This window comes from Melospiza melodia, chromosome 4, assembly GCF_035770615.1.
Source record: "Melospiza melodia melodia isolate bMelMel2 chromosome 4, bMelMel2.pri, whole genome shotgun sequence".
Classification (NCBI taxonomy): Eukaryota; Metazoa; Chordata; class Aves; order Passeriformes; family Passerellidae; genus Melospiza; species Melospiza melodia.
Window position 1 is genome coordinate 23,866,475 of NC_086197.1, and position 13,143 is coordinate 23,879,617.

At 38.7% G+C, this 13,143-nt stretch overlaps 1 protein-coding gene across 1 annotated transcript in view; it reads right to left on the minus strand.

Annotated features, from left to right (window-relative positions):
- Positions 1-13,143, minus strand: part of ANO2 (anoctamin 2) — a 145,303-nt gene that overhangs the window by 116,977 nt on the left and 15,183 nt on the right. Inside the window, exon 4 of the mRNA XM_063155853.1 lies at positions 1,699-1,797. Coding sequence (XP_063011923.1) covers positions 1,699-1,797 — 99 coding nt within the window. The remainder of the gene's footprint in view (positions 1-1,698; positions 1,798-13,143) is intronic.

Below are 13,143 nucleotides of genomic sequence, written 5' to 3' on the forward strand. Positions count from 1 at the left end.
TTATATTCTGAAAGATTATTTAAAACAGAATGTTTTGGGAACAAATATTTGTAACCAATTCGTGTTTAGAGGTGGATTAATTCTTTCCCCTGAAAATACCTTTTTATGAATAGTTTAGTATGATCCTTAAATAAATAAATAAAAATAGCATCACAGAAAATTCCTAAGGTGCCTTGACAGCAATATTTTGTATCTTTGAACAAAACCAGAACTTTCCTTTTGGTGGTTACTGAATGAATTTTTTTACTTTATATGGCCAAATCCCCAAAATACAAGATTTCAGTTTTTTCAAAGTGGACTTCTTTTCTTTCAAAGGAAATTCCTCTTTCAACTGTTTTTAATTTCAAAAAAACACCCAAACCCTAGGATATGAATAGAGCTTTTCTGTCAAGCTTGTTTCTGGGAATGCTGCCATTTCTGCAGCTAGAGATAACAGAGGATTTTTTTTTATTTTTGGAGATAATAGAAGATTTTTTTTCTCCCAATCAGAGGAGAGAGGAGGGATGCAGAACTGCTGTGAATGAGGAGGGTGCCATCAGAGATTATCAGCTCCTGGACAGCCCTTAACCAGCTCAAAATGATGACAATACTCATCAATTAAAATAGTGTAAAATTTACTTTGGTGCATCTGCAAGAAACTTGGATGAGAAAATTCCCATAAGAGCAGAAGGAGGGAGAAATAAGTAGGCACTAAAAATGCATAAAATGAATTAATTTTGGAAGAGATCGAAGAGAGGAGGTGAATATGTAGAAAGTTTCTAGGAGTACTATAGCTGTCTAAAACCTACTCATTTTCAAAGATTGATTGGCAATATCCTTTTTTTTTTTCCCTGGGATGCAAGCACATTGAGGGTATGCAAGATTGATTTGGGCAGTCTTCTGATAATGACATGTTGTACCAGCATGAAACATGAACCAGAATGAAGCTTTTGGTGGGTGAAAACAAGATGAAAAACTCAAAGAACTAGACAGTTGGAGAAAAAAAAAAAAAACAAACAATTTTTCCTTTATTTCTAATGACAATGCAAAGAAATAAATGTTCTTTAGTGCAGTTGATGAGTATCACTAACTAAAAGCACAAGGCAGTTCCCCTTGACTCTGATGGAATTGTTAACCAATGGACTAAATCATTTCAGGAACACAGATTGGGGACTTTGCTACTTGGAATTTACAAGGTTTGACAGCAACTCTTCTGAAAACAGACAGAAAAGAAGAGTTTGCTGAAGTTTTAGTGACAACAGGCAGATCTGCATTCACTAAGTCATTGATACCGCCAAAACAGATTCTCTGGGAAGAGCCTCTCTCTCTTTGGATAAGTCTTAAGATGGTGACCAGTTTCATACTATCTTCTACACTACCCCTCACCTTTGAGAGAATTTCCGTGACAAAAATCCAGACAGCTCCTGCCTTCTCAGCTTTCAAAGCCCTCCTTAACACTCATCTCTGTCATCACCCTCCTGAATGCAGTCCCTCAGCCAGCTGCCTCTGTGGCCTTTAAAAACCCTTTGGAAATCCCCTCTTAAAAATAGCTCTGAACAGTAAATCATGTGAAAAGATTTGGAAATGTGAAAAAATAAGTCTGACAGTTTGTTTTCTCTGATTTTTGAAAAAAAGGAACTCCATGGGCTTCTATATATTCAATGATGATTCTGATCCTTCAATCATAAAACATATTGATAGAAAATGGGAGATATTTACCTTTTTAGTGGGCATTTTTATTTTAAGGAGTTCTGCTTCTCGACTGAGGACTTGCCAAGGCGCGTGTATACGGACAAAACTAACTCCTTGGCTCTTGTTCTGAAACATAAAAAAAAGGGGGAAAAATGTCTTTAAATATTCTTGAATACAATGTAGTGCTAATATCTCAAGTTGTCAGCTCCAACAAAATCATTCAGCAGTAGGCAACAATCACAGGGAATAACCAACTTCTGCTACAGAAAAGTGACATTTTCCTTAAAAGATGAATCTTTTATGCTCAAAAATCCATTAATCTACTGCCTGCAGTGTAGCTGTGTGTGCACCAGGATGACAGAAATCTATAGGTCCAGATTTTGGAATTACACAAATGAGAAACACCCAAGATACCGCTTTTTTTTGTACATTGATATTTGAGAAAGGATCTGATTTCTTTTGTGGGCTTTTGTGTCCATCTGAACCAACAAGATAAAATAAAATTCTCCTGCTCTGGGTGGACTTTGCTCTAGTTATCATTTTCCATTTTGGCCAACTATTTTCCAGACACTTCACCAGATCAGTGGTTCCTTACAGTGAATCAGGCCCAACATTCGTTGCCCTAAATATCTGCAGTTAGAATAGCGAACCTAAAGAAAACATAAAAATTTAACTTCTGTAAGAGATATGAGCCTCACGTTTATGTAAATGATTGGTTATGCCGGTCAGAAGCATAAAATGCCCAAAAGAGCTTTGGCACTGCCATTTTTTTGCAATCCATGCAAAAGATGTCCTGGTAGCACATCGGAGCTACAGAAAAGAACCCTGTGAGCAGAAAGCAGCATCCCTGAGAAAAACATGAAAATTAAATGAAGGAGGGTTCCGACAGCATTTTCCTCAAGGCACACAAAGAAATTGTACCAGCAAATCACAGGGATAAATGCTTGCTGTGGAAATGTAGGGAAGAAAAGTTGGGAGGGAGATTAGAAAGTGAATATCAGAGAAATCAAGACAATGACCATCTGTCACACCATCTCCCATACTGCACCTCCTCTTTGAGGGGATTTCCTTCACAAAAATCCAAACAGCTCCTGCCTTCTCAGATTTCAAAGCCCTCCTGAAAACTCTCCTCTGCCATCATCCTCCTGAACACAGACTGTCAGATGATATTCCTTAGAGAAAGGCATGGAAGTAGACACAAGACGACTTTCAGGAGGAATTTCTTCACTGAGAGGGTGGCTAGGCATTGGAAGGGGCTGCCCAGGGAGGTGGTGAATCCCTGGAGGTGTGCAAGGAATGACTGGATGTGGCAGTGCTCTTGGCTGGATGACAAAATGGTGACAGGTTGAAGGCTGGACTCAAAGATCTTGGGAGGTCTTTTCCAACCACAGTGATCCTCTGATTCAAGGCTTCATTAAAGCCAAGATTAATGATCTTTGTGTGGCTGCTTCCATCTTTATGTAAACTCCAAACATGTGTTTGCTGAATGTGTCCTTATGCTTCCTGACTAAAAATCAAAAATAAAAATTTAGATGGAAATCCTACGATTAGTGCAGTCACTTTGCTCTTATTTCCCCTATAGGTGCAACATGAATGATAAAAATCACTCCCTCACCTTCAGCTAACATTTCTTCAGTGGACTGATGCTAAAGAGCAGAAAGAGCTGCAGAATCTCTCTTCCATCAGTCCACTGGGGAAGTCAGCCTTAAGAGAAGGAAGGAAAAATTTACTGGGCATAAGCAGATGTTCTGGTAATCATTTGCTGAAAATATATTAATAACAGATGAGAGATTACATTTCAGTGGGTGAAGATCAGGAGTTTCTTCTGAGCTTTTGGCTAAAATCAAGCACATGTCCCTGTCTGGGAGATTATATTCCATGTTGGCAAGAGGAATGACAGTGTGATCTAATTGGTTGTTTCCACCTCGAACTCATATGACTACACAGATTGCAAATAAAATTAGGCAAATAATTTGATTGAAGAGACCAGATGAAGAATATGACCCTTGTATATATCAACAAAAATAAATTGGAAAGTTGTGCTGTTCATGAAGTGATAGCAGATGATGAGGAATCAGACCATCACAAATCTTTTAAAAGATTTAAAATCACCCCATGATGGGAAATTGAGGTAATTTTAATAAACACTAATACAAAGTGAATAAAGTAGGGAAAACTGGACTAGGGGGCTCCTGCTGCATGGTAGTCAAAAGATGCAGAACATTGGGCTGCTGGATATTCACCTTGGGATTACTAGAACCATACTCCCATATCTTCCTAACATTCAAATTAATCAAAGAATTTTAAAATAAATGTGAAACCATCAATTTAATATCATAGCTCAAGAGACAAGCCATCTAGCTCATTTTCTGTGGGCTCACCAAAATAAAAACCTATAGGACTACTCCTCTGGTTAGATTCCTTTCCCCACTTTTCCAGGTTTCACCTGCAGCAGTTCCAGGTGTCTTTAAATGCCCTTTTTTCCTTATAACATCTGGCAAGGATCTGCTCAATAAACTTATTCCCAGAGGGTTTCTCGTATTGCAAATATCTCCAAAAGTTAGAACTTGCTTTTCTCCTTGCCAGAGTGGATTTATAACTGTTTACTGGAGACACCTCCTAACTGCTGTCCTCCGATTAATCACCTGAAATGACAATTGTGCACATGCTCATCACTTTGATCTAATGAAATGTTGTCAGTTTGAATGCTTAGAATCACTCCTGCTGATTCACTGTACTCTGGATGTGTCAGTAAAGCCAACATGTGGTGCTGGCAAACATTGGTTTTGTTAGACCATTCACTTGTTATTTAATACAGCCATCCTTAATCGAGTCCTTTTTCACTTGCAGCTGATGTCCCACAGGACTTTATCCTTGGGCCTGCATTGTTCCATGTCTCTATCACTGCACTCTGTGATTATATTATTTAAATTACAAAGTATTCCTAGGCAGATGACAGATTTGTTGCTTTCATGATGCCTTTTTTCCCCCTGTCAAATATATATATTCCATATACAGACTTCCATATTCCATATACAGACTTCCATATATTCCATATTGAAATATTCCATATTACAGACTTCTTCCAGCACGGGTAACACTGGATTGCATGACACAGCACAGCCAGATTCAGGCAGAGAGTGTAAAAGTGTCTGTGTTTTCTGCCAAATAGATTGAATTTCTATCTGTGAAACAGCGTGTTTCTGTTTCCAGAGCTTTGTGTCCAAGATACAAAATCAGTCAGTGAGAGTGTGGGCCTGTTCCACAAGGAAAAGGAAGTGCAGGGCACTGGTCCAGGTGAGACAACAACACCCAGAATGTCCTGGCATGGACATCTCAGTCCAGAGCAACTCCCTGTTCTTGTTAGCTTATAGGAGAATCTATATCTTATAATTGTAGGCTGGTCATTTAATTCTGCCTCTTAGTCTATGAAGACACTGGAACTTCCCTTTATCAAAAGCCTTTTGTGAAGATAAATATGTTCCAGATTGAGAAATGCTCAAATAAGGCAATAAACTAATAAGACAATATGGCTATATATAATGCATCCTATCATTTTCATATTTGCCTTCACAAAACCCTTTTACCCTTACCAAACTTTCCCCTTTCTTTTTCCATTATTTCTCCACGGTGTAGATTTACCTCAGTGCATGGGTACACAGACATGCTCAAGACCTTAAGCAAAGCTGCAAAATGCACACATTCTGACAGGTTACTTTTCTCTTTCTTAATTTCTACCAACAGTGATGGTGTCAATATCTTGTTTGTTTGGCTCTCTTACTCCCACAGTGAACACAAACAGTTAAAGAATACAATAATGTGTATTAGCATAGAACAGAACACCCAGTCATGAAAAATCTGGCCAAAACACCTAAAAAAAAACCTAAATAATCTCAATTTCTTAGGTAAAGCACTGTGGAATGAAACAATTGGCTTTGCTCATCCTTTGCAATGTTTCCTCATGGCATTGCAACCTCTCCAACCAAAATCTTCCCACTCATGTACAGACAGGAAATGTCTCTGAATGGAAGATGATACAGGAAGCCTAAAAACACAGGTGTGCTTCCCCAAAGAAGATGGAAATTTTTAATGGCAATGAAAAATTGAATGAAAATGAGCTGCCAGAAACTCAAGCACAAATGTAGAATAGGTTGATAAATCTGCCAAATAAAACAAAAGAAAAAACCCAGGGCACAGACCTGTGCATTATTGCAGTGTTCAAAGCAGGATCTATATGCAGGTGACTAACAAATATGCCAGGATTGTAATTCAATTTAAATACACATTTTGGATTAAAAATTACTGCACTTTCACCAATATTTTCCCAATGTTTATCTCTGTCCACTAATCACTACAGCATGAAAAGTATGACTTTTAAACATAAAGCAAAATCATCTCTAATTATTTACAATAACTTTATCAGCAAATTTTTCCTGTGTCAATGACACAAATTTCTTGCTATGTAGGCCTGGCACAATTTCAACACATCTTCTGAGATTGAATACCATAAATAATAATAGTAAAATGTAAAATTAAGAGCCTCCTCACCCAAATCAAACTACCTCACAGAGGAAGGGAGGACTGTGTCTTCTCTACCACCTCCTGTATTTCAGCAGTGTCAACTGAAAATCATGCAAGCAGCTGGCCTAGCTACATTCAGTGCCAAATTATCTAAAAAATAAGCCAATATTCTGTGGAGTACATAATTTCAAACTTTATTATCCATAATAAAATCAACAAACTTCTTGAGGCCAAAGAGTTAACATTTAAAAAGGCAAAATGCAATTCCGCTTGAGGGAATGAATCCCACTAATCTGCACAGAGATTTATGGCCTAAACAATTTTCCAGATGAAGCAGCTTGATCATGGAAGTCAATTTTTAGACCAGATAACAGGCATGTACCCAATGGGGGGATTAATGAAACAGAGACTGACCCCTCACTCTAGCAAAGTAAATTTCAAGGGGAAAAAAAGGATTTGGAGAAAAAAGAAAAAAATTCAAAATACTTAGGACACCAATTAGAAAAATCGGAGGAAAGGTACTTTAAGATATTGCTTCATTCCTCCATAGCTGATCAACAATCATATGAAGGGATGATTCAATTTTGTCTTGAAAAATTTTAAAGTTCAATTCATTCTTAGTAAATATACTTTAGAGGGTGTTTTGTAATTCGAAAGTGTTAACAGATGGTACAAAGGTATTCAGTTTAATAAGAGGATTCTCCTAATCAGAGTGTGGCCCTTCAAATCTCTCTCTCCAAAGATCAGTAGCAGTAAAAGGAAGATTGGCTGTATTTGCAGGGGACAGAATTGAATGGGACAGAATTAAGATGAAGATAATCAAAGTATTTGGGCTGGCTTTTTTGCTGGAAGGAAATCCAAAACCTCCTTGGACATCTACAGCCTCACTGCAAACAGGGAGAGATGGGGGAGAGTCAGGGGCAGTCCCACAGTATCATCACGTGACTTATTCTGGATAAGTCAACAGGTCCAGGGGTGGAGAAATAATCAGTGAAACAAGAAGAAACTGGGTAGGAGGAGAACCTGCACTGCTGGAAAAAAATAAAAAGTCACTAAGGGGATTTTGCAGTGTTAGCAGTGTCCAACAGCAGCTTAAGTGGCCTGGAGAAAGATAGAGCAGATGAAGTTTTTCAGGGAAGCAAGGATAAGGGCAGACTCTGAAAAATTATAGAAAAGCTTTGTAAGAGCCTGAACAATGGCAAAGAGCTCTCAATGTAAATCAATATAAAGCAATACCTGTGGGTTAAATCTAGATTCACATAATAGGGTGCTGGGCTCTGATTTCACATATACTGGTCAGTAATGACAATTTTGCAACAGAAAATCCTTTGAAAAATAGCAGCTCAGTATTTTATAAGAGCCACGAAGTAAAGTAAAGCTTACATTTTATTAGGAAAGGTACAAAGACTAAGAAAAAAAACTCATTCAAACATAGCAGTATCCACATCGCGAACTCAGTGTGCACTGTCTGCCTCCTCACCTCCAAAGAGACAAGTTAGACCAAAAATGGGTTCAGAGGACACACAAAAGCCTTGTTATGGCATCTACACAGAATCACTGAAAAGACTGAGACCTTTTTTCTGGAAATTTGAGGCAGTTATTGTGGAAGTCTATAAAATCCTGCATGATAAGGAGATGGGGTGTGGATGGACTGTCTGGAGTCTCTTTCAGAACAAGCACTACAGGGCCTCAGAAGAAGCCAAATTAAAAGTCAACAAAAGAACAGAAACATCAATGCAGCAAGGAAGTGCCTCTGCCTTGTGGGTGCAAAAACTGAATAGCATTTTAAGAAGAAACTGTGCCACACTTTGGGAGAGAGATCCCCAAACAGTTCCTAGGTGGGCAAACAACATCACATGGGGGAAAGCAGATGAGTTGGACATAGCTGCCACCAGGAGAACATCAGAGCAAAAGCATCACAAAAGTTCCATTCCTGCTGTTTCCTAAACATTTTACCACTGCAGCTGTTGGAGACCCTCTACTGCACTGAGGGAATCTCTCACACCACAGGATCATTTCATGGAAGTATTGCCAATACTTGGAGAAGCAGTTCCCAGCCAGCAACGCACAAGCCTGCTCCAGATGAAATGTGGAGATGTGGAGATGTGGAGCTGAGGAGCTCTGCTGGATGTTTTCAGACTCTGCAGATGATTAGAAGGCAGCAAGAGCAGCAGCTGCAGCCTGGAAATCTGAGCAATTCATCAAGCAGAGATAAATAGTTACTTGAAATGTTGCAGCTGAGAGGAGCACAAAAAGTTTGGCAAATGGGCTGGGACTCAGTGTCCAAGAAATACCTCGTTCATAGATGGAAACTGCAGTGTCAGAATATTTCTGTAGCTCTAGGAGATCCAGCACCTCAGCTAATGTGGTACCAGGGCTCAAAACAGTACCTTCCCACAGGAGCATGGTAATCACTGAAATCAGCCAGTAAATGGACAATATTGGATTTTCAGGAATGTTAATTAGCCAGCACGTTCTAGTGATCTCTGCAGAATGTGCTGAATTATCAACACTTTTGAAAACCATGCCTCAATACACTCAGTTCACAAAAAATATGGTCCAGAGGGAATCACTCAGTAGATATCAGTACGATAACTATTACAAGATATACTTTTTTCATTCATCCTGGAAGTACTGCTCTCTGCATGCCCTAAACTCTGTTGGCCAGATTTAGCTCTCCATCACCATAAATTCAGAGTCACTTTGACAATACAAAAAGTAGACACCAGCCAGTCAGAATATATAAGTGCCAGTTTGCTCCTTTGTAACACTAAAAATAAAGGAGGATTATTAAAAAATCATTTGTCAAATCATTATAAAAGAAACACTAATTTCATTTTCTATTATGATTTTAAGAATAAACTGTCAGCAAACACCAAAATACAAATGTTTGCTAAAGCTTGACACATTGTAAAGTTGTAGGTTCTCCAATACATTTCACAACAGCATGCAACAAAAACATTTTAGTGAGATTTAACTTTTGGCTTGGCATTGAAATATGACAATTTATGTGGAAAAATGAACAAATCACTTCTAGAGACACAAGGGTCAAGTGGGCTATTAACTTTCTATTAACTAAAGAGATAATTAGCAAATAGAATGCAGAATAGGAATATTAACCTGATACACTACCAAAGTGTTTTATGCCATGAGGGAAATGAATTAGCAATGGAAAAAAATGTAAGACTTGTTATTCCAATCCTGATGGCATCACACAAATTGAAATTTACAGGAAATCACTACCTGGTTTTTGTAATAAATGAGGTGCCATACATTGATAGCAGTAAGTACCTTCCATCTTCCACATCTTAAAATCCCTGTTATGTCTCATTAGAAGTACTCTGCATTTTGTCATTTTCATAAATATTTTTGCTTGTTTTATATCAGCTCACTCAAAACCATACATTAACACTGCTTGCACTCATGTCTTTAGAAATATATATACATTACATCACAGTGAACATTTTTGAGCTTTTGTTTTGGCATGATTCTGTCATATTTTTCCCCTACTTCTACCATAATGATTTTCTGCTAAATATTAGAAGTTTACAAAAGGGAGACCAAGCAACAAAGCCACAAGCACACTATGCTAGGCTGTGACTTAATAAGAAGAAGATATGCTCAGCAACAGAACACCTACATCACGGAATCATAGAATGGCTTCGGTTGGAAAAGACCTGAAAGATCATCTTGTCCCTATCCTCTGCCATGGGCAGAAACACCTTCCACTATCCCAGGTTGCTCAGAGCCCCATCCAGCCTGGCCTGGAACACTGCCAGAGATGGGGCAGCCACAGCACTCTGGGGAACCTGTGCCACGGCCTCACCACCCTCACAGGGAAGAATTTTTTTGTAATATCCAGTCTAAACCTGCTCTTTGTCAATGTGAAGCCATTCCCCCTTGTCCTGTCACTCCAGGCCCTTGTCAAGAGTCTCCCTCTTTTCTGTGGGCTCCCTTCAGGCACTGGAAGGCCATAATGAGGTCGCCCCAAAGCCTTCTCTTAATGGCCCTTAACACATTTACTCTGCAATGTGGTTCCTTCTGTACATCGTGACAGTGACTCATGAGTGCCAAAGCTTTCAGAAACCATTGGGGAAAACAAAAACTTATTTATATTACTATCATTAAGACCTGCAGAATATAGCCATGACTTTAAAGCTCTGATGCGGTCACACACTTAAGCTGACCTACTAAGAGAATATTTGGAGAGCATTCACAAACACATAGGAAGTGGGTTTTGGAGTAAAAACTCTTATGCCAAGCTTTGAGAGATTTAGGAGGGTGTTCTCCTGGGGACTTAAGAGATTCTTTGCTTGAGAAAGAACCTCAGGACACATTCTCATAACAAATTACCACAGCATTCACTGTCCTGTGGCCTGGCATCACCTGAGAACTGCTGCCTACATGAACTGTTCAGCATGATCACATTTCAAGTGACATCATTAAGTTTATAACAAAGGATATATCAGGACTGAGATCAAAAGGGAAAAGTGGGAGGGGTTTGACTTTTTATTTTCCCCCCCCCCACTTGTTTTGTCAGTCATCAGTAAACAAAGATAGCTCAAGCAAAACTTGAGTCCATTTGGAGGGGGCATGACCAACTCTGTCTATCAGTATCAGTTTAATGCTGATCAGAAAATGCTTTTGGTTCTTGGCATGCAGTAAGCACAGTATTCAGAGATGAGAGATTTAATCTGCAAAACTGGGAGCAAGAAAAACAAACAAGGAAAAAAATCAGCAGATTTAAGCAGGCAAATGAAAAGAGAGGAGACTAAGGCATGAAAAATTAGATGCATATTTTAGCTCACAAAAGAAACAATACAGAAAATTGTGCTTTTGCTTTTTGTAACAAATATCCATCCTGACATTTCTATTACACAAACATTGCACTTGTGGTCAGGGATAATTTAAATAATGTGTGCACATGATGGGAAAACATTAAAAATATAATTTAGATTTAGCATTCACTATTAAAAATATTGAGTGGGGCTTTTGCCAAGAAATTCACACATCAATCACGGATAACTGAACTGATTTTTTGGCTGAAGCACGCTTCAACTGGGACATTCACAGATATACAAAATGACCTCTAATATTGATAAGATATTATGAGCTTCCTCACATTTTGCTTTAACAAAGACTATTAACTAAATATTTGCAATATGTGTTAGGTCTTTTCAAATATTTATAGAGATGGTTTACAAAACAATTGAATCTATTTGCAATGTACTTTCTGGACTAAAAGCACAAACACACATAGGTTTGTATAACTCTGGAAATCTAAAAAATGCCTTAATTCAACTTAAGTCCACATGTTAGTATAGATACATAGATATAGATATTGATATAGATATAGATGATATAGATATAGATGATATAGATGTAGATGTAGATATAGATATAGATATAGATATAGATATAGATATAGATATAGATATAGATATAGATATAGATATAGATATAGATACAGAAACACAATTATTTACAACCAAATTAGAAACTCCTGCTTGAACATTGCCCCTCCAGGGAAACTACTCTGGTTCAAAGCTTCTCCTCCTGCCCCCACCAAAGAATAAACACCATCTGGGCTTTTCACATTTCCATTTCCACTCCAGCAAACTTTGCCTGCTTGCAATTAATATATCAATATATCAACATCTAATAATAATTCACTCGTCCAACCCAGGCTTCTGGAGAAAAATAATACCAAATTCATGGTGGTAATGCACCTCTTGACACTAACTGAACAAAACAGATTGTTAAGTAATATTTAATAACTACAAAATTCTACATCATTTATTAGGCATATGATTACTAACTAAAGTTTTATACTTTCTAAAAAGTGATCTATGATAAATACAGCTGTCAATGTTACAGGCAAGTGGCAGAATAACAACACAAATTTCTCGGGAGGAAGAAAAGCTGAAGATTTACATCAAGTGTGTGAAGGTAAAAGAAAAACATTTTCAGAACAGAAGCTGTGCAAAGCAGATTTTCATTTGTGGTAAATAAGTATAAAGATAAGTACAGACATGCTGCCAAGGGAAAACTTTCAATTTTTCATTCTCATTCCCCTTCACACAAACACTTTCATACATTTGTTGGCCAGAGAAGCTGTGGCTACCCCATCACTGGCAGTGTTCCAGGCCAGGTTGGATGGGGCTCTGAGCAACCTGGGATAGTGGAAGGTCTCTGCCCATGCCAGGGGGGTGGAATGAGGTGGTCTTTAAGGTCCCTTCCAACCCAAACCATCCTGGGATGGTAGGATAAACCCATTTTCCAGTGAAACAACTTAGCATTCACATAGTTTTCACCACCACTCTTTGGCTGTGTTCTGTTCAACCATAAAGGAGATGAAAACAGGAAACTAGAACTGAAAGGAACCTAGATAGGATGCCAGGGAACACAGGAACAGGAGGTCCTGTGCCCAAAACTACCTTCAGTCTCATGACAGTTTTTGGCTAGTTAAGTTTGATTCTTGTCTCTGCCCTCATGTATTTAACAACATTTTAAATTTAAAAACAGTTACTCCTTCTAAAAGTAGCAGTTTTGGCATTGACATGGAGAAAGACACAGGTATGAGTCAGGCCAGACTTCCCTCCAGGAACTGCAGGAGGTAACAGCAGCTCCTCAAGCTCCTGTCATTCCTCTGAACAGGCAGCTGAGAGTCAGGATGAAATTTGTTCTTCGAAGGCATCTACCCTTTTATACCGGTTATACAAAAGCGTATCTGAATACAGGCACCTGGATATGGAGAGTATCAGGCAATAGGAGTTTACCTTGTCCTGCTAGTACTTGAAAGAGCCCTTAGGCCTGTGCTCAGAAAATGCCAGCAACTCAGGGAGTGATCCTGCCCCTCTGCCCAGCGCTGTGTGGCACATCTGCAGTGCTGTGTCCGTCCTGGGCTCCTCAGCACAGCAGGGACAGGGAGCTTCTGGACTGGGGCCAGTG